This window comes from Panthera leo, chromosome A1 (assembly GCF_018350215.1).
Source record: "Panthera leo isolate Ple1 chromosome A1, P.leo_Ple1_pat1.1, whole genome shotgun sequence".
NCBI lineage: Eukaryota > Metazoa > Chordata > Mammalia > Carnivora > Felidae > Panthera > Panthera leo.
Genome location: NC_056679.1, coordinates 140,670,169 through 140,692,087, shown reverse-complemented (window position 1 = coordinate 140,692,087; position 21,919 = coordinate 140,670,169). Strand labels below are relative to the sequence as shown.

Sequence of the window (21,919 nt, the reverse complement as noted above, 5' to 3'; positions counted from 1 at the left end):
TAGTGGAGGGTCCAGCCCTCACATGCTTAAAAAGCTTGGTCATAAACACTGCTTAACTTTTTCCACTTGCTCACAGAGCTCAAGACTTCCTAAAGGATATGCCAACATTTAAAACGATTTCTTACATTCATAAGTATAACCTCAAATTTTCCACATTTATATTCAACAGCCAAATATTCTATTTCCTTAAAAATCCTATTTTTGACTAGGTGGAAAAAACAAACATTTTTCCGTTATGAAAATTCAGGGGCGCCTGGGTGGCTCAGTCAGCTAAGCATCCGACTCTTGGTTTTGGTTCAGGTCATGTTCTTACGGTTTTGTGAGTTCGAGCTCCACATGGGGCTCTGCACTGACAGTGCAGAGCCTGCTTGGGATTCTCTGTCTCCCTCTCTGCCTCTGCCCCACTCACACTCTCTCTCAAAATAAACTCAAAAAATTTTTTAAAAAAGAGAATTCAAATGTGTTGCTTTGACTTCAAACCTATTTTGAAAAATAACAACAGAAGAGTTTAAAGGTCACTTTCTGTTTAGGGTAGGGATCCTATTTCTGGTGGCCATGAGCTGGGCCTACTTCAACATACCCAATCCTGAAACATTTGTGAAGCATGTGGGCCTCAGAAACTTAAGCCTGTATATTAACTTAAAAATTTTGTGTGTTAACAGAATTCTTATTCAGTTGAAAACAATTTTTGTTGACAATGAATGTAGAAATATGTTACTAGAATTTTTCTTGCTGATTTTCAACTCCTAGAGGCAATATTTCGCTTTTAATTCTCTCTCCTGTCTCCTTGCCCCCTGCCCCAGGGAGCATTACATGGCAAAGGACTGTCATTCAAGGGCAATCCTTCTTGGGGTTTCGATATACCCTACTGGCTCTGACATTTCATTGCTTTCTGTCTTCATTAGGAAAGAACTGCAGATTCTGTTCGTGATGCCTAGAACCCAGGAATCTGAACATATTCTCAATGGTACAACCTTCCATTCTCCTAAGAAGGAATTAAAAAAAAAAAAAAAAAGATACAGAAAGTTCATCTTCCAATTCCTTTGTTCTTTCAGATCCATTCTCCATGCTCCAAGAAGCAAACTTTATGGACTGGGCCACCCAGGTTCCCTTGACCTCTGAGTTTAGGTTAAGACCAGAAGCAAGACCAGGAGGTACCACGATTGAGTCGTCAGAGGGTTGAGGGAAAGGTCAGAGTATTCCCTCCTCCACTGCCTTTAGACCTGGGGGTGTAAAGGCATCCTCGAACTGCTAGCCCCTGGGGTGCTTCATCATCCCCTGTAGGTTCCCTTGACCCTGTCCACATCAATGCACATCGCCTCTTCATTAAATACTGTTCAGCTAGCCCTAAGACTGGCCTTCCTGCCAGGACCCTGGTAGATACAGTCAAAATTTATTCCAAACAAATACCAAGCAAACTTTGATGTTTATTAATGTTATATACATTTTTTTTAAAAACAGAGAACATAAAAACAATGACATAAGTACACAATGATAACATAGTAATGATAGTCATATAAAGTCAGAGGTATATTAATATTTCAGACTGAATAAACAATCTCCACTGAGTTGAATAAAATATAGTAACTAAGTTAATAAAACCCATGCTAAAAAAATAAAATCAACGTTAGCTTATCCTTACATTATGCTCTTTCATGTAAATTATTCTATGGCATTTGGAAAGCGTTTGCTCTTTTGAATAGGTAAACATTTGCCTTGAAATTTTTTTACATTTTTTTGTTTAAAAGGCCAAAATTGCTCCATAAGGAAAAAATACACATTTCAAAGTAATTTTCAAATTATTTTGTCAAATCCATGAGGATTTCCTGTACTTGATATGAATCATGGGGTTAAAAAATGCTTTTAAAATCATCTTATTAACTCTTAAAAAAAAAAGTAAATGGAAACAGAAGAATAATTTTCCTAGATTTCAAAGTCAGTTTTAATTTCTATTATTTCTCATCCAACTAGCATAAATGATTCTTTAAAAATTTTTTAATTTTGAAAACATTTGTAAATAAATAGTGTTCAACCAGTGTAGAACGGAAGACTTGTCTTTTAAAAATGTAATTCCTGTATTGTGTTATGTTTTCATCTGAAGTTATAACCATTGGAAGCAGTAGCCCAAAATGTTCAAAGTTCTTCAACTGACGATCCTTGCTGGTATGAAACTTGCATGGTTACACTGGGCTAAAAAAGCTTCTTTAGATAAGGACATATTTACTTATCATACACATACCACACCCTGTACTGGTCTACTTCGTTCTTTTTGAGGACAGGTCTCAGTTGCAGTCAACTCTGTATGCCCAGCACCCATCATTGTGTCCAGAGCACACGTGTGTTCATGTTTGCTCCATGAGTGTTTCCATCTGAGAATGGTCCTTGTGAGATAATTGCTGGAAGTGAATGGGACCTCCTTCTCTATTCTTAAAACGGGCAGAGAAAAGTCTTTTATGTTCATTATCTTCTGGGATAGTAAAACCTACTTTGCCAAATTCTAACAGACAAGAGAGTTCACAGCCAGCCCTTGTGGGAACCGCAGGAGGAGAAAGTAACGGTGGTGGCCCTGGGTCTGATCTCTGGGAGGCTCAGCTGGAGGGTTTGTGACCAGTCCGTGTCTGAAATGGCCCTCCTTTGTATCTATTGCTTGGAGTCCTCCATCCGGGGCAGGCTGCTTTGAAAGCCAACCTAAGGTCACTCGTGGGACCTATGCTCATTCTTGCTTTACATACAGAGGGCGTGAGACATCTATCTGTTTTCATAATCTAAAGAATTCAAACTTTGATACGTTTAAAATGAAAAACAGTAGAACCTTTTCTACACACAGATAGTGCTAAGTCTTATCCCTTAATAACTTAAACATTGCTGTCGAACAATTTCAAAACACATTTATTTGCAAAAGCCGTATGAGTCCAAACCACGGAATCCCTCCCTATTGATGAACATCTTCAGATGTTCATCCACCAACCTAAACTTTGCACATAAAATCAGAAAACTAAGGTTTATTTCCTAGGGGGGAAAAAGACAGGGTTTCAAAGTGCCTATTCTATACTGCGCTCCAAATGATTCAAATACGTGTGTGTGTGTGTATGCACATACACACATATACATAGTAAGTCACGTAAATATATAAAAAAATGACATTCAGTTATTACTGTAGCACTGGCAATACTCTTGGAATAACACTGTTTTCTATTCTTGTTATCTTTTCCTATAACTAATAGATATGATTAATGGCTCTCATAAGAAAGAGGCATGCAAATTATAGATGTGTTGCTTTTGATCACAAATACCTTTTTGGCAAGGAATAATAGAATCCTCAGGTTACTCACTTTTTTAATCTTTTCTTTTCAACTCACTGGCAGTCCCTTTTCCTAAGTTAAGAGCTTTTTGTATATGCTATTACTGAGGTTACTAGAGCAAGTATCCATTTTACTTGCCATCAACTGACCACTGCTGTTATAGCTGCTGGGATCAGAACTTTCTTTGCAGCATAGGATACTGTAGAGGTACCTCTGGCACTCAGAGGAAGCATAATAGTAAATCAAGGGATCAATGCAACAGCTTATGCTGCTAACACAGACACACAGGAGGTAGGCAAAGTAAGTGGCTTCTGCCATGGAATCTTGAGAAAGGAATGAGTAATGCACAATCAGGAGGACATTTGTGGGTCCAAAGCAAATGATGAAGATGCAGAAAACAGCAAGCGACAAGAACAAAGCCCGGGACTTCTTGCTCCGGTTGGCAACGGCGGAGGAGCTAAGACATCGAATGATAGACACGTAACAGATTGTGGAAATGATTAGCGGTACAAAGAAGAAGACAGCAGAAAAGGCTGAGAAGTAAAAGGCATAATAGTCTTCAAGCAGGGTTTTATTGAGCACGTCATGGCAGGTGGTTATGTTGAGCCCTGGCATCTGGGTGGTTTGCTCCTTGAGGAGGAGAGGCACCACCCCGGCGATGGCCATAGCCCAAATGGCCAAACAAGTGAAGGAGGCCCTTCCCAGAGTGCGCCAGGAGAGGGACTGGATGGGGTACACCACAGCCAAAAACCGGTCAATGCTAATGACTGTCATGAGCATGATGGAGGCGTACATGTTACAGTAAAATGCTGCGGTGACGAAGCGACACATCTCGGACCCAAATTTCCAATCAGTGCCGGAGAAGTAGTAGCTGATCTTGAACGGGAGTACTGACACAAACAGCACGTCTGCTGTGGCCAGATGTAACATGTACACCACAGCAGGCTTCTTGATCTTCATCTTCAGGATGAACACGAGGATGGCCATGACATTCAGAGGAAGGCTTACGACGAACACACCAGTGTAGACAGAGGGGATAAAAAGCGTCAGCCAGGCACTGGTCAGATATCCTGAGGCATCTTTCGAGATGGGCAGAGAGGACGGTATTTGAAGACGATGGCTTCTGTTGATGGAGCTTAAACTGTCTTCAGGGAACCCACTTCCGTTTTTCTCCTCATTGTCTTCCAGTGGGAATGGTTCAAATCTGTCGTTGGTGTTCTTGAAAAAAAATGACCGGAGGTCCACGGTAATATTGGGTGCTTTTGACTCTTAAAAAAAAAAAAAAAAGAAAGAAAGAAAAGAAAAGAGAACAGATTAAAAAGGCAAACTAGAGAGTACATTTTATTTTTATTTTTTGTGTTCTTACTAGGAGAGTGGGTAGTAAAAAGCAAGTAATGCACAATGGGTTACAGATCATATCAGGGAATTAGCTGACTCAGAATACTGTACAGCATTTTTTGTTGGCACAAGCAAACACTTAAAACTCTGCTCTTCAGAATGACAGAGGGGGGAAAATAAGGACAGAGGGGAATGATATGTTTTCGGAGATATACCCTGAAGGCATCAGGAAAGGATGAGGGCCTGACGTGAAGGAAAACAGCAGCGACTTCTTTTCCACACTACCTGCCGCCTCTATAAACAAATCACTCCCAGGCTCTATGACTTCGTTTTCCTCCACAAGCCTTCGTGTGTGTATTTTCTCCATTTAGTTTGCAGACACCCCTTGAAACCCATCCTTCCCAATGGAAACATCTGCAGGAAGGTGAGGGGACTTCCTCAGTTATGGAGCTAGAGCCAAACTCAGAGTAGGACTGAGGACTCCCATTTCCATGGCCATTGTCCATGTGACAGGAGTTTTCCTCTACTATCTTCAGTTTGTTTACACAGTGGGATGTCCCAAATGTCTCATCACATTTGGACCCAAACCACAGCCCTTCGGGTCATCTTCTAATATAACCACAAGGTGCACACCACCTAGGTCATCTTCCTTCTCCTTCCTGAGCAGGTCTGTGGAGGAGCAGATATTCTGGGCTGATGGCCTTCCTCAGTTGAGTTCCAGAATGCTACCTGCATCAACGCTGATGCCAGGCTAACTAGGCTCTTCTGAGTGTCAACCAGAAGTCAAAATAAAGGCTCAGTTGCAGACTTCCTCCTTTTACCATCATCTTCCACCAAAAGCACCCAATGAAAGTGTTCATCAAAGAATGGCCACACTGAGCTGCTGGAACTCCACCAGCTGTTCCTTCTGGAGAGCTTTGGCTAAAATTCTGCCATTCGGGAGACATGGACAAAGAGCCTTTGTTGGGCCTTGGGAAGCTGACAACTGGGAAAGAAACCACAGAGGAAGAAGGGCAAAGCCTCCATCACTGAAAGCGGCCTCAACAATGGCTGGATATGCAGGTCCCTGAGAAGTGATGTTAGAGACTTAAAATCTGGCTACAAATTGATAACTACAGTGAATTGTCAAAACTTTTGTTCTCATCTTTCAGTGGTGGACCCTTTGCGCAAACAAACGCTTACAGAGAGAGGCATAATGTAACAGAAGAGAGAAGTGTCCCACCGGACCCAACCATCCCTTAGATAAAAATTACGAACTCTTGACCTTCTGCCTCCCTCCAGTCAATGACCTGAAGGCATTTAGGTTCATCAAGTAGTACTGGGGAGAGGAGGAATGAATACTGAAAGAAAGGATGGTGTCCAGTGACTTTCTCGTTTTCTTGACTTTCTAGTTTTCTTGACTTTTTTGTTTAGCTTGAGGGAAGGCCAAAATCAGTGGCACAGAAGATAGCTAAAACTGAGATAAAAAACCCAGTTTCCGGCCTGAAGAACCAGAGGACAGAGTTCAGGGCCATTCTAGTCACTCGAAAGTGAGGAGAGAATTCTAGAAAGGAAAAAAGTCAGAGAGGGGAGTCCTAAATTCCAATGTGCATTTGCCCTGGCCTGTGGCTGACTCTGGGATCACGTACATGTTAGTGTAAAAAGCAGCCCTGCTGAAGACAGAAGAGCTGAAGCGGCGTTTTTGCTCAAGATGGAGAGTTTGCAGTTTGAATCCAACCAAATGTATTGCCTGCTACAGCAAAAACACCACAATTCTTCAGAGAAATAAAACAAAATCCTGAGTCTGTAGAATGGCAGGATATAATCCAAAATCATCTGACACAAAAAGAATCAGAGAAATGTGACCCAGTCTTAAGAAAAACGATCATCAGTGGAAACCAATCCCATGATGATCCAGATGTTGGACTTAGCAGATAAGGATTTTAAAGGATGTGTTGCAATGAACTAAAGGGAACTATTTCATTGAAATGAATGAAAAAATAGGAACTATCAGCAAAGAAATCAACCAATGGAAATTCTAGAACTAGAAAATAAAATACCATTAATTGGCATCTATTTCCAAAACAAGGAGCACAGCTAGAGGAGAACAGGGACTGGAGGTGACAGGTTGAGGTGAGGCTACCTCAGCAAGGTCCTAAGTGGGCCCCTGGGGGTGAAGGGGTGGCCTGGCATGAAGGGGAGATCTGTCACCAGGAAGGACAAATGTCTCCAGGGATGAGCTTCTGAAGAAACATGTATGTCTCGATTATTCCTCAAGGATAAGAAACCATTCCTACGAATATCTGAATCTCTAGCATCCTGCACATGGTAGGTGCTCCTTAAGTTGGCTTTTATTCCCAGATTTGCCTTCTAATATTGGCTCTGTCAGGAATCACTTAACCTTCCGAACTCAGTCTCAGAATCATAAAAATGGGATTCATATACCTGTCTGGCCTACAAATCTGGAGCCAGGTGCATCCCATGTGAATTAGGACATATGGTAACTTTGTAAACTATAAAAATTAATCAGTGTAAGAAATTAATATCATCCTCCTTTCACTTCAAGGGAAGCTTGCTTTTAGACTCAATTGTTTGCTTACTCTCATTATTTTTAGAGTTTACTTATTTATTTTGAGAGAGAGAGAGTACATGCACGCATGGGGAGGGGAGGGGCAGAGAGAGAGGGAGAGAGAATCCCAAGCAGGATCTGCACTGCCAGCACAGAACCCAATGTGGGGCTCAATCCCACAAACTGTGAGATCATGACCTATGCCAAAATCATGAGTTGGATGCTTAAGTGAATGAGCCACCCACATGCCCCTACTCTCAATTATTTTAAATTAAAATGGAATCTATGCACCTCTTCCCTACTGTTTAGCAATATTTAATTTTTCAGTGTGATGAGGAACATGAACAGGTTGTAAAGTATATAGCCCCAGCATTCAGAGATGCAAATCAAATTTCAAATTCACAGCCTTTTCAGGAAGTATAACTTTCTTCCCTTTGTGATGCATCTAACTTAATCTGTGTGCATACTGACCCAGTCACATGGAGGCCTAAGACCACTAAGAATAGCCCCTGTGGGATGTGAGGCTACCTCGGGGTCATAATGAATAAGTCAGAACTGAAGGAAAAGAATGAATGGGTTCTGGTATTTTAATACCACAAAGATAAGTGTCCTTAAAAATGCTGACCCGGGGTGCCTGGGTGGCTCAGTTGGTTAAGCTTCCGATTCTTGGTTTTGGCTCAGGTCATAACCACATAGTTTGTGAATTCAAGCCCCATGTCAGGTTCTGTGCTGCCAGTGTGGAGCCTGTTTGGGATATATTCTCTCTCTCTCTCTCTCTCTCTCTCTCTCTCTCAAAATAAATAAACTTAAAAAAAAAAAAAAGCTGACCCAGAAGAACCTAAAGATAACACAATTTTACTCTGCAGTTTGGAAACCTGGCCTAATTAAGGACTTCTGTCATGCATGGAGGGAAAAAGTACACACACACAGGCCCGCACAGACAGGTACAAATTCAGACATTACCTAGAGGAATGACATAATTTGAAAACTACTGAGCACTTATAACTAAGCCTCTTAGACACTATCTCTTCATCTGAAAATAAAACTGTTGTTGGGTTTTACTCTATGTTTAGTACTCTGGCATTAAATATTTGCTTTAAAAAAAATTTCTTCCCTGGCTAGGTCTTTTTAGGCAGTATGGTGTTTATAACGGAAACATTATACCCACTGAGACATGACATTTTTACAGGCTGGAGCCCAGGAGGAATGCATAATCCCCTGATTAAATATCATTACCTAAGGCGTCACCTTTTCTTGCTACTATAGGTTTGATATTTTGGTTTTTCTGGAATTAAAAAATGTCAGGAAAAAAATTTTGATTTAAGTATATACCAGCATCAAAGAAAGAACAAAACCAATTCCAAATAAATAGACATATCCAACTAACTCAAGCCCCTTAGGCTGAAATTCAGTTTGAGTATCTCCCTTTTTCTCCCATCCTGGCACAGCTCACACAGGTCAAGGAGAAAGCGCCTGTCAGTGTGCCAAACACTCTCTCAATTCATCTGTGGTTTTGTTGTTAAGCTATGGTTTCAAACACACAAAAAGCAGCTCAAGTCCTAAAATCAGTTCTCATACTCCTTGCTAAGTTTCACTCAATTTAGGTTTCTCTTAAATGGCCCTACAGTCGTTTTGTGGTTCAATACAGCACACTGCTAAATGCTTAAATACGGACTCTCTAACTCTGGAGAAAGTCAGGCCATGCTTCATTCATCTTTGATGAGATCTAGCGTGGAAGCAGAGTGGTGACTAGATGCGGTACCAAGGTCCCTTGGGATCCTGGAATTTACACCATGCCAGCCTCCGCTGAAGCACCAGCCTTGGTTCTGACTCAGAGCTCCGGCCTACAGGGCTTTTGCTTTGTAGCAATTAGCAAAGCAGAAGTCTCAGGACCTTGCCCACATTCCCACACAGAGCAGGACAGCTGTACCCTGCACTTCTCCACAAGTGAATCAACACTACAGACTAAAGAGAAGTAGAGAAGAAGTTGATGGAAAATTAACAGAAACATATTAATTCCATCAAATGACAAACAGCAAAATTACTGGAATACTCCATTGCCTCAAATGCAAATACACACCATTTTCCAATATAAAGAACCAGTGCTTCTGAAAGAAATGGCTAGTTCCAGATGTGGGGTAAGAAATACACTAGCTGAATCTCTATTCTTTAAAGAATATTAGGGTCAAAAAAAAAAAGAATATTAGGGTCAGGTTCGACTCTGGAGTCTGGGCTCTCACTGGCCAAGGTGTGACAATTGACCACCAAAAGAATAATGAATGACAAGAGTGACTTAAAACATTTGAAATATGTCATATATGTTAAGGTCCAGGAGTTCATAATGATCCTCAAAGGAAAATGAAACCTTTTTGGTCACTTCTGGAGGAAATGAGGGGACCCTGTACAAAAATTGGTAAATAAAAGCAAGATTCAAGCATTTACCCTGCCTTTTCTATATAAATTGTATTTTCAGGGAAACAAAACAGTCAATGAGAGAAGGTTCTTTTTTATAAAATAATTCCAGCTCACAAACGCAGAAACAATAACAGATTTAGGAAAGCATCGTTTGGAAGCTCTTGGTGAAAAAAGGGACTCAGTCTAATCAGGAGTGGTCACTAAAGCCACTGGATGAGAGGTGGATAGAAAACTTCATAACAGCCGAAGCAAACAAATGCCTGAATCGGCTGAGTAATCTTTTTTTTTTTTTTTTTAAGATTTCATTCTTTTTTTTTCCTACTGAGTAATCTCACGATCACAAAAAGAGAGGCAATCCTGAGATGCATCAGAAGTACACAGTACCACTGCCGATTCAGTCTTACAAAAATCCAAACCCGAATCTGATCAAGCCTGCTGATGTACCTACCATGTGACAGAAAATGCAGGCGACAGATTGGCACGATGAACAACCAACCCTATGTGACACAGCTGGCCGGATCCAGCAGGCAGGGGAGGCTCCGTGACAAATGACCCAGTTTCTTTGAAAAATAAATAGCCATGAAAAAGGAGGAGAGGGGAAACAGTTACAGAGTAAAAGAGATTTAAGACATACCAACCAAATGCAACGGTTGGCTTTGTTTGACCCTGATTCAAACAAAACAACTGTAAAAAGGCATTTATGAGACAATCAGCAAAATCTGAATGCTGACTGAATAGTGCATGATATCAAAAAATTGATACTCATTTTTTTAGGCGATGTAATGGTGTTATGGTTATACATAAAAAAAGAGTTCTTATCTCTGAGGATATATGTCAATGCATTTGTGGATGAAATGATGTATGTGTCTGGGATTTGCTTTAATATTGTTCAGTTGGGGAGGAAGAAAAGTGAGGTGTAGGTAAAACAAAATATGGGGAATAATTATACTGTTCACTTTTGGGTATGTTTGCAAGTTTTCATAATAAAAGGTAAAAAAAAAAAAAGGAACAACAAATATTGTATGCATAATTACTTACTCCTAGAAACTAAGGACAAGGGTTTTTGCTTGTTTTCCTTTTGTTTTAGTCTTGAAGGGAAAAAAGTTCATGAATGTGTGAATGAACATTGTTTTACATTTAATGAATTCATGCAATACCAACTCCTCAAAGGCTTTTCTGGAATATGGAGGAGTTGTTATGAAAAACACTTAACATGTGTTGAACACCTACTCTGTGCTAGGTAACTTCATAACTTACCTCATGTAACTCTAACATTTCTACAAGATAAGTATTATAATCCCTGTTGTATGGACAATATACAGAGGCACAGATAGACTAAGTAACTAATCCAAAGTCACACAGGAAGTGGAGGAGCCAGGATTTGAACCTAGATCTTCCTGGCTCCGAAGATCATACCCTTTGAACCATATCACATTACCCTGTCTCTTTAAAAGACCTGGCCAGGGGCGCCTGGGTGGCTCAGTCGGTTGAGCGTCCGACTTCGGCTCAGGTCACAATCTTGCGGTCCGTGAGTTCGAGCCCTGCGTCAGGCTCTGGGTTGATGGCCCAGAGCCTGGAGCCTGCTTCTGATTCTGTCTCCCTCTCTCTCTGCCCCTCCCCCATTCATGCTCTGTCTCTCTCTGTCCCAAAAATAAATAAACGTTGAAAAAAAAAAAAATTAAAAAAAAAAAGACCTGGCCAGGGTGGTTAAGTGGCTGGCTCTTGATTTCGGCTCGGGTCATGATCTCGCGGTTCATGAGTTCAAGTCCCATATCACGCTCTTCGCTGACAGTGTGGAGCCTCCTTGGGATTCTCATTCTCTCTCTCTCTCTCTCTCTTTCTCTCCCTCCCTCCATCTCTCTTTCTCTCTCTGTTTCTCCCCCACTTGTACTCTCTCTCTCAAATTAACTTAATAAAAAAAAAATAAGACTTGAGATTTATGACCTACTCCTAAAACAGTATAATTATTTTCCTCTAATCTTTTCAGCAAACAAATAAATGTGCCCTTCCTTGTAACTAGAGCAGACGGTACATGACCAGGTGAATATGTAACTTAAGTTGATGATGTTCTTGATCACTGCTTGGGAATTCAGGAGTCCTGCTGACCTTGGCTACACACCAATCACATGCTAACAACCTAGTTCTCACAGACACATCAGTTGTAGTACAGAGAGATGTTCAAGGACAAAACAGAAGAACCAATCTTTTTTTCTTGAAAAAAAAATTTTTTAACGTTTATTTACTTTTGAAATAGAGAAAGACAGAGTGTGAACAGAGAAGGGGCAGGGAGAGAGGGAGACACAGAATGTGAAGCAGGCTCCAGATTCCAAGCTGTCAGCACAGAGCCTGATGTGGGGCTCGAACTCACAAACTGTAAGATCATGACCTGAACCAAAGTTGCATGCCCAACCGACCGAGTCACCCAGGCATTCCAGAAAAACTAATCTTTAAAAGAGTGTTCAAGATAGGGCAGGAGCAAAAGCAGCAATGAACAAAATTCTCTGCTATGAGAAAAGCAGAATTAAAGGTAGAATAAGGTAGGCACTGACTGCAAGGTTTAGAAAAGGTTGCCAGTATCAGGGGCTGCTTTCCCTTCTCTCCCACATCCCTGGGGCAGAGACTCAGCCGGAAGCACAGGAGAGCAAACTTAAGACGAAGCTGGGAGAGGAGTTACAGGGGAACGCAAGATAAAAGCAACCAGAAAATTTCAATGTGGGGGCGCTCAAGGCTAGAACAGGCACAAAGATGACAGAAGAGAAGCGTGTGGGGTCCTAGGCTGGAGCCTCCTGGAGGCCAGGGTTTGACACGGGGGGGTTAGGACACTAGCAGGCCTCTCGGGGAACAATTCTGATTCCCTGGTTTTTCCCATTCCTCCAGCCTGTTTAGTCACAAAAGTTAGAAGCCCTGAGTTCCAGGTCCTGGGAACACTGCTCTCTATAAAAACAAGCTAAAATGAAAACTAATTCACTCTAAAAGATGTTAATAATCAGTTCCTCCTGGTACTAAGCTGTCTCCGTCCCCAAACCCACCCAAGTCCTACTGCAGTCTGTAAACCTGAACTCAGACAACGTGGATTCTAGACTGTGAGAGAAACTATCATGAACAGCACTTCGTGGAAAGCAAACTCTTCTCACAAAACAAGTAAGGTTGTCAATTCTGCTAACCATGGGACAATTCACTGAGCCTGCTACACTATGCTTTACATGATGGTGGAGACTTGATAATGGTTATGAAATCAATTTACAAGGCTTAACAAGCATTTGAAAAAGTAGAATACTGTAGAAAATACTGGACTTCATAGCACACGGTAAAGGGGAGTACAGTTCAGTAGAACTTTTATTTCATGTCTATGTATATACACAACTGACCATGCATATTTATTGCACACACACACACAACTACTGTGTCACAATATAAAGTATATTTCTTAGTCTTAACTGTTAGCAAAAAAAAGAAAATACAGGAAAACACTATTCTACAATACTCTAATATCTGACTTCTAATTCATCATGGACTTGAAATACAGATTACATAATGTCCTTTCTTAAAATTAAGTCAATTTGTTTTCAAGTGCAAATTACAGGTTATTCCTGTTATGTCAAAAGGCTGGTTCTTTTGAAAGTAAATAAAGAATGCATAAAGGCCTGTAATGGCCTTGAAGTGACAAAACTTCATCGGATGCCTTGGGGTGGAGGAAATGGACACTCATACCCAGAAAAAACAATCTCGGCCCATGGGGAGAGCTATTTGCTCTGACAGTTCTGGGTATAAGCAAGAGAGGACAAAAGGCAGAATGAGAGAAACCTCAAAATAGGGAAATAAACAAATTTCTGAATGCTGAAACCAATACCAGCCTCATAGTAAAAAATAAAGCAAGGCTGTGGTTCCTCATGACTCTTCCTGAATGATTTCCTCAGTATGCACAGCACAGGGGAGCCTGCACCCTCCTGAAAACTAGTGAGAGGGGAGGCCTCCAGAACCTAAAGGCCACATACTGTATGATGCTATTTATACAAAGTGCAGAGAAGAGGGCTGCCTCGCTGGCTCAGTTGGTGGAGCATGTGACTCGATCTCAGGGTGGTGAGATCGAGCCCCCAGTAGGGTGCAGAGATTATTTAAAAAAGAAAATAAAATCTTAAAAAAAAAGAAAAAAAGAAATGCAGAGAAGAGATAAACTCACAAAGACAAAAAGCAAATCTGTGGTTGCCAGGGGCTGGGGGGAGAAGGGGGTTTAAGGGGTAGAGGGCTTGTTCTGGGGTGATGAAAATATTTTCGAACTAGACAGATGTGGTGGCTATACAACATCGTAAATGTACTAAATACCACTAAACTATGTACCTTATTATCTTTTAAAATGTTTATTTATTTTGAGAGAGAGACAGCATGCACATGCGAGTGGGGGAGGGGCACAGAGCAAGGACAGAGAATTCCAAGGAGGCTCCCTACTGTGGTGCAGAGCCCAACTTGGGGGATCATGACCTGAGCCGAAATCAAGAACTGGAGGGCTTACCCCATTGGGCCACCCAGGCACCCCTAAACTGTATATTTTAAAGGGGTTAATTTAACACTCTGTTAACTTTACCTCAATTTAAAAATATACAGGAAAGAAAGAAAATGGAGTTCTGAGGGAAAAGAGGAATGTGTGTCTAAAGAGAGGAGAGCGGGGAAGATTAGAAACCAAGGGTCTTGGGGATTCCATTGTCTCTGTGGAACTGCACACACTTAAGGCTCAGCTGAGGTCCAGTGTGTGAGGGTGACAAGGACAAAGATGAATCGAGTGAGGGAGGGGGAAGGGGCAGAGAGGGCAGTGGGAGGACGGCTGGCCAGAAGCATTTTGGAAAAGGAGCAAATTCAGAGCTGGTGAGAAAGTGCAAGTTAGGGTTCACAGCACACCAATCCATTTAGACATAAAGGGCTGAGAAATACTGAATTAGAAAGATGGAGAGAGGGGTGCAAAGGCATCCAGCAGAGAGGACATGAGAATATTCCTGAGAAGGGGCCCCCACTCCTCAGAAACATTCCCTCACACAAAGGAAGGGTGGACTAATTTAGGGGGAACCTATTATCTCTATATGTCCTATAAAAATAAACATCAAAGGCATAGGGGATGAAAAAAGTGAACGAGGGAAAGAGGGAGGGAGAGAAGGAAGAAATTAATTTAGGTAGATTTTTAGAGTAGAAGGCGACTCTTGCTTTTCCTAAGAAATTTGGCTTTCAATCTTACAGAGGTTTCTGGTCTGCTTAGGGTAGAATCAGTGTCCAGTTTTGTGCCTTTTATTTAGGCTTAAGATCACAGTCTCTCAGTAACAGCCAATTAATTAGCATATTCATGAGTAGGGATGCATTTATGGCCTGTCTTATCACGTGTTTGCAAAAGTAAATGGTAGGATACCACAACCTAAGCATAAATGTTCCCTAAACACCTCCATGTGCTAGGCCTGGGCTACAGACCAATGGGGTGCAGACTTTGCGCTTTAGGTTTTCTGGAGAACATAGGAGTTACTCTTCTCTACAGGGGGTCTGGATGGCTTCTTCTCTATGGGGAGGGGGCTGGGGGGGGGGCCGCACAGAGAAAGCCAGAACTTAGGAAAGACAGGCTTGTGGTCAAATACCAGACCCATTTTTTGCTAGACTTGTGACTTAACCATTTGGGGTCTGTTTACCTACCTGTAAAATGGAGATGACATCTACTGAAAGGACTGTCATAAGGAATAAACAAGAAAGTGTATGTAAAGAACCTAAGCAAGATGTTGCTGTAGTAGGTGCTTGATACAGAGTGGCTGTTTTTAATTAAATGTGAATACGTGGGGTGTAAGGGAGGGCATTTTGGCCAGAGGGAGTGGCAGGGGGATAGAAGCCAGAGAAAGCAGAGCTCCTTGGAGGAGGAAGTGAAGGGTGGGGCTGGGGGAAATATAGGTAATATAACAGGTTATGTAAAGAGGAGGCTGGATAGAGGCTGGGGACCCATCCTGCAAGGGGAGGGGCACCTCACTCTATGCTAAGGAGTTGGGCTTGACCTTCTGGGCAGTTGGGCAGCATGTAGAATCTTCCACCCAATCCCCTCTACCATGGTCACCATCAGCTGTTCTCGAACCCTTTCACCCTCCAGATCCTCACAAAATTTACAAACGTCACCCCCTGGATGTTGGCCCTCTTTAATGAAGGCAAGTCATGTCACTTACATCGCATGGACAAAGGAAAGTAAACCAGTTAATGAACTCATGAATTTCTCAATAAATGTCGGCTGAATGAACACTGGTTCTAGACTCCCTGGGGATAAATGGAAGTTTATAATCTTAACTGGAGAGATGAGATACCCACATAGTGACAGTGCAGGAAATGCCAACATGAGTGGGGACAAAAAGTCCCAAGAGCTTCAGGAAAGCTCAAACTGGTGGGCAGGGCCAGCCTGGAGGGCTTGCCAATGCCTGGGGTCTCACAGTTCCTCCGATCGCATACAACCGGTTATGACAGATACTCTTTAGAGCTGCCTGTGAATGGTGATAAGAAAAAGCAGACCTATTTTTAGTTGATTTTATTAGTGATTTAAACTCTCTAAAGACAAGGCCCCACTTATTTCCTGCATGCAGGGCCCCCTCCCCCATTTGGAATTTCGGTATACTGTCTCTGAGCCTTAGTTTCAGAACGGTAACGGGATAAACATCTGCCTTGACCAAGTGTTCTGACAGGGTAAAATTAAGATACTTTGAAGTGCAAATGCCTCCCAACCCAGGGTCTGACAAGGAATAGGACACTTAGCCTGAGCTCCTTTTCCTCCCTCGGCGTCCCTTCTTCTTTCCCTCCCCAAGTGGTTCCAGAATCCACTGTAGACAAATGAGCCAGTGTGTGTGTTCAGTTATCCGCCCACACCGGCTAGCCCATCTTAGCATGCACCTTCTCAGCTCATAAGGAAGAAAGCAGAGCACAAACAGCAGCCTTAACTTTACTCCTTAACAGAGACCAAGAATCTTCCCCCGAGGCCACTGAGAGGAAAGGTGACTACAGTGGGTCAGCGCTTGTATAAACTTGTCCTCAACACTACCATCCAAATCACAAACAACAATTTGTATTCTCAACAACTTGTCCCAAAATAAAATTACAAAGTCACATAATACAGCACACGTAATACCACACACAACGCTCAGTTCTCCCTGTTTCCTCAAACACCCCAGGAGATAATGCCAGTTATCCACAGCAGCTTGGCTAGCTCCTGCAAAACTGGGCCTCTATCTGAAGCTTTTATTTTACCCAAAAGCACCGTGTCCAAACTCACCCTGAGCAAAGATGCAGAGCAGAGAAAACACTATTTTTGTCACCTCTTATTCTTTAAAAAAAAAAAAAAAATTTTTTTAAACGTTTATTCATTTTTTGACAGACAGACTGAGTGGGCAGGGGCAGAGAGAGAAGGAGACACAGAATGCAAAGCAAGCTCCAGGTTCTGAACTGAAAGCACAGAGCCCAACATGGGGCTTGAACTCACAGACGGTGAGATCATGACTTGAGCCAAAGTCGGACGCTTAACCAACTGAGCCACCCAGGCGCCCCTTATTCTTTTTTCTTTTTTTTTTAAGGTTTATTTGTTTATTTTGGGAGAGAGAGAACTCGAGCAGGGGAGGAACAAAGAGAGAGAGGAGAGAGAGAATCCCAGGCAGACTCCATCCTGTTGGTAAGAAGCCCCATCAGAGGCACGATCACACAACTCTAGGATCATGACCTGAGTCTAAACCAAGAGTAGGATGCTCAACCAACTGAACCACCCAGGCACCCCACCACCTTTTTCTTGATGCACCTACACTAGGTTCCAGTGTGAAAACAATGTCAAGTACACAATCTGTCACCCATAAGAAATCCAGCTAGAATCTGTTTGTACATGAAAAAAAAATGGGGGGGGGGGGAGGGGGCTAAAAGCTTATAAAGTACTATCGCTATGAAGAACCTGAAACATTGTTTCCCCGCTCAGCTTCAAACTAGTGTCTTTACCAGTTAAAAACAACTTCTCTGTCCTGCTTTTTAGGGGTGAGGGGAGTTTGGAAAATACATTTATTTGGTCAAGTAGCCAGATACTTAAAAATACACACTAATTGCGAGAATTATATTCTGGTAAGCAACCTCCTCCTTGCAGCATGCCAGAAACAGAGATACTGAACTCCCATAGTGTCAAAGGGAGCCAGGTTCTGGGGAGAGGATCTCTCTTTCCTCAGCTCGCTTGGAAGACTGGGTTCTGGGTAACAAAACCTCCCAGCCACCAGCACCATCACTGAGGCCGCTGCCACTGCCATCCTGTGGCTATCCTGTTATCACCATACATTCCGCACCATGAGCACCTCCCCATACACACGGCCCGTGTCAGAAGCTGCTGATACTGATTTTCTACTAAAAGTCCCCGGTCCTTAGCTTTTCTCTACACCATTTTCCTCGCCCGTAATATGTGCAAGAGAAACAATTCCAGCAAAACAAAACTTCAGCGGGAGCGCTTCTCCACTTTATGTTGAAAAGGCCAGAACGTAGACTGGTGGAGCAACCCAAGACCCGTTCTTTTTGGGGCGGTCCTGGGAGAAACAGGTCACACAGTGACAACAAAAGCAACGAGGGGCCAGGGGCCTCAGGCTTCCCCAGGAAAATGTGACCACCTCTTCCTCCTCCCTATCCAACACCACGTCTCCAGAAGGCTGCATCCTCCGAAACCAAGTGCAAAGGAGCATGGCTCATAATCCCCGCCCGGATCTGACTGGGGGAGACTCTGGATCTCAGCTCAAATAGCTGCTTGGCTTCCGGAGCAACCTGAGACAAAGGGTGCGGCCAAGGGCACCGCCGTCGAGGGGAAAGCGCAGCCTGTACCCATTCGGTCCCCTCTCCCGCCCGCTCCATTCCCGCGGGGGGCCCTGGCTGCCGGGCCCACAACGAGCAGGGAGGGAATACCGGGGCAGCTCTCACCGGACTTGCCGCCTAGGGTGCGGGCCGACAGCAGGGGGCCGCACAGACTGAGTCCCGCGGCCACCAGCAGCAGCCGCCGCGGCCCCATTGTCCCGAGGCTCCGCGCGGCTCGGGCAGACGGCCCCGCCTCCGAGCGGCTCGGGTTCCCTGCGCTCTCCCTCTCGACGCGGGGTCCAGCCGCCCGCCGGGGCGCACGCGCGGGCGGGCAGAGCGCTCACTGCCCGGAGATAGAGGGAGGACGCTCCGCGTCGCCCCACTGGCCGGAGTGTCTGGTGGCGTGTGCGGTGCCTCTCCGAGGGCGCAGGCGGAGGCGGAGGCGGGGGGCGGAACCCGGGCGCGCAGGAGCCAAGGCGCACGAGCGGGGAAGGGCGCCCCCCGGCGCCGAGTGTGCGCGTCCAGGCGTTGGCCGCCCGCCACGCGCTCCCCTCCCCCTCCCCCTCCCCCTCCCCGTGAGCCCCTCGGCCGCCGCTCCGCTGTCCCCGGCTTCGGCGACCCGGCCTCTCGCGGTGCACCGCACCGCGCGCCCCGCCCTGCCCCGGTCCCGGCAGCCGGCCACTGCCCGGCGGGGGAATCTAACCGAGACAGTTCTTCCTCCAGGCGCCTTTGACCCGACAAAGTCCCAGTGACTCAGACCGGCGGGGTCCTCGGAACAGGGCCGCGCGGCCTCGGGAGCTTTTGCCTTGGCTTCTCATGACCCTCCTGGGGAGCAAAGGCGTCGGCAGTGAACTTCCGAGCAGCGATGCGCCCCGGGGCGCCGGCCCCCACGGCCCCGGCCGACACCTTCCCGACCCGAGCCAAAGCGCCCCCCTTCAGGCCGAGCGCTGCTGCCCTTTCGGAAACTGGGTCTTTAGCTGAAAGTTTCAAAGTGACTCGTGTTTTTTAACTTAGGGAGAGTGGACTGCAAAGTTTATCCTGCAGTAACAAGGTAGCCCCTAATGAGAAGGAGCCTTTCTGTTTGGGCAGATTTTTTGACATTTTTACAAATTCATTTCCCTTTATTTGCTGAAGTTAGTCTTTTCCTGCGTGGGGCACTTACGGTTTCGCGGACAGACTGACTTCGAGGGGAACTCGTCAGGCCGAGCCCGAGCGCAGCTTCTCGCCGCTCCCGCCCCGCACGGCTGCAACCTTTTGTCCTCTGACCGCGGCTCTCCGCCCCGCCGGGCGCTGGAGCACCTGCGCAGCCTCCCCCGGGGTCGCGGCCGCCGCGCGTTCCCTGCGCCCCCGGCACGGCTCCGGCGCCTGCCTCCCGAGGGCGGCCCGGGTGCTCCGAAGGCATCCCTCGCGCTTTCTGGGAAGATTGTACGGGAGTTTGGCACAGTTCGGCCAAATTCGAGGCGCAGGGTGGCAGACACCGGGGGACGTCGCGGCTGGGGCTGGGCGGGGAGGAGCACGCGGTTGATTTGGCTGCCCAGGCAGATCTGGTGGGTGTTAAAGACCGCCGCGGGAAACGGCTACCCTCAGCCGGCCTTTTCCGGGAAAGTTCTCCCGCAGCCCCTTCTCCTCTCCGTTGTGCGGGCGTGTTCTGCACTATGTGGTTGATAAACTACTTGAGAGTCATTGGTCGGGTTTAAGCTTTCTAAAAAGGGAATTTCGCTTTGAGAGTGTCATTCCCCAGTGAGAGCCCTGACACTTAAATAAACTAGGAGAAAAGAGAGGAGACTGCCTCGTTTCCTATATTCCTCCCATCGTTCTCAGAGGACAGGACCTTGTTGTGTATAGAAGTCGCTCAATAAATGACTGAATAACTCATACATACTTAAAAAAATCTTTTCCTATTCAATTCTCCAAGGAAAACATATCCAAGAGTAGATGTGAACCCCTAAAATTATGTATTTCCTCACTCCCTAACTTATACTATTTTTCATACATCCTAAGATGCCATCGATTTTAAGCCTCATTTTAGGGGTGCTTGGGTGGCCCAGTCTGTTAAGCTGACTCTCGATTTCGGCTCAGGTCGTGATCTCACTGTGAGTTGGAGCCTCACACGGGCCTCTACACTGACAGTGCCAAGCCTGCTTGGGATTCTCTCTCTCTCCCTCTCTCTCTGCCCCTCCCCTGCTTGGGCTCACTCTGAAAATAAATAAATAAACATTAAAAAAAAAAAAGACTCAATTTATGTACTACAAAGCACCCACACAAAAATGCTGCCAGTGTTTAAACTGTGGCATACCTGTTGATTGTAAGAAACATCTGAACTTCATGATTGTTTAAACATGAAGGAAGACCTCTTTAGAATCAATGAAATAGTGTAAATATAAAAGTAATCAATACAGGGGCGCCTGGGTGGCGCAGTCGGTTAAGCGTCCGACTTCAGCCGGGTCACGATCTCGCGGTCCGTGAGTTCGAGCCCCGCGTCAGGCTCTGCGCTGATGGCTCGGAGCCCGGAGCCTGTTTCCGATTCTGTGTCTCCCTCTCTCTCTGCCCCTCCCCCGTTCATGCTCTGTCTCTCTCTGTCCCAAAAATAAATAAAAAACATTGAAAAAAAAATTAAAAAAAAAAAGTAATCAATACAGGTGACAAGAAATTCTAACAGTTCGAGGAAATTAAAGGAAAAGTAAAAGTGTCTTCAGCCTCCCCTTCTAAGAACCATGTATCCATGATGACCCCGGTTAAAAGTTTCTGTCCATCATTCAAGGGTTTGTATCCACATACAAGTATATACATGTATATCCTTAAAATAACAATGGGATAAAACTACGAGTACGCTTTAAAAGTTTAACTATGTCATTGGTGGAAAATGGTTTTAACCATTTTACAAAACTGAAGTTTAAAAGGACGCTCTTTTGGTTAGTCTTTTTTTTTTTTTTTTTTTTTTTAATTTTTTTCAACGTTTTTTATTTATTTTTGGGACAGAGAGAGACAGAGCATGAACGGGGGAGGGGCAAAGAGAGAGGGAGGCACAGAATCGGAAACAGGCTCCAGGCTCCGAGCCATCAGCCCAGAGCCTGACGCGGGGCTCGAACTCACGGACTGCGAGATCGTGACCTGGCTGAAGTCGGACGCTTAACCGACTACGCCACCCAGGCGCCCCTTGGTTAGTCTTTAGAACAGAATGCACAGAGTGCTGAAACTCAGGCTTCATTCTTTGTGTATATTAGCCAGATTGAAGCATCCTTTACAGTGGGGCTGAGACAGAGTGAACAAGGGTGGAGAGTGGAACAGAATGAGGCATTTTCTTCCTCCCTTTAGTGTTTTCTATAGGTTGTGGATTGCTCATTGAACAGTCACTAAAAACCTACCTTCGGAAACAGTGGTTTTAACTTTTATCACACACAGTGCAGATTCCTGAACCTCATTCCAGACCTATGAAATCAGATTCTACATTTTTGACAAGCAGCCCCAGGTGATGGTGATGTCTGAGGGTGCCTAGCCAAAGTTTAGA

At 44.5% G+C, this 21,919-nt stretch overlaps 1 protein-coding gene across 2 annotated transcripts; it reads right to left on the bottom strand.

The window, feature by feature from the left end:
• Window positions 1-1,409: 1,409 nt before the first annotated feature.
• On the bottom strand, window positions 1,410-19,962 carry F2R (coagulation factor II thrombin receptor). Of its 2 annotated transcripts, none has more exons than XM_042941533.1 (2): window positions 19,574-19,962; window positions 1,410-4,570 (listed from the first exon to the last, which is right to left on the bottom strand). In XM_042941533.1, exon 2 carries the CDS (start codon window positions 4,287-4,289, stop codon window positions 3,375-3,377), a length of 915 nt encoding a protein of 304 aa, XP_042797467.1. In that variant the 5' UTR covers window positions 4,290-4,570; window positions 19,574-19,962; the 3' UTR covers window positions 1,410-3,374. The 2 variants fall into 2 exon arrangements, with proteins under 2 accessions (XP_042797467.1, XP_042797458.1); XM_042941524.1 differs by lacking the exon at window positions 19,574-19,962 and adding an exon at window positions 18,538-18,829.
• Between the last annotated feature and the right edge of the window lie 1,957 nt (window positions 19,963-21,919).

Bases quoted from the DNA above. Each gene is read 5' to 3' on its own strand.
- F2R (XM_042941524.1), bottom strand. From the start codon at position 18,625: ATGGGGCCGCGGCGGCTGCTGCTGGTGGCCGCGGGACTCAGTCTGTGC. The intron at 4,571-18,537 runs GTGAGAGCTGCC...TTTTTTTTTAAG, and splicing joins CACCCTAGGCGGCAAGTCCG to AGTCAAAAGCACCCAATATT.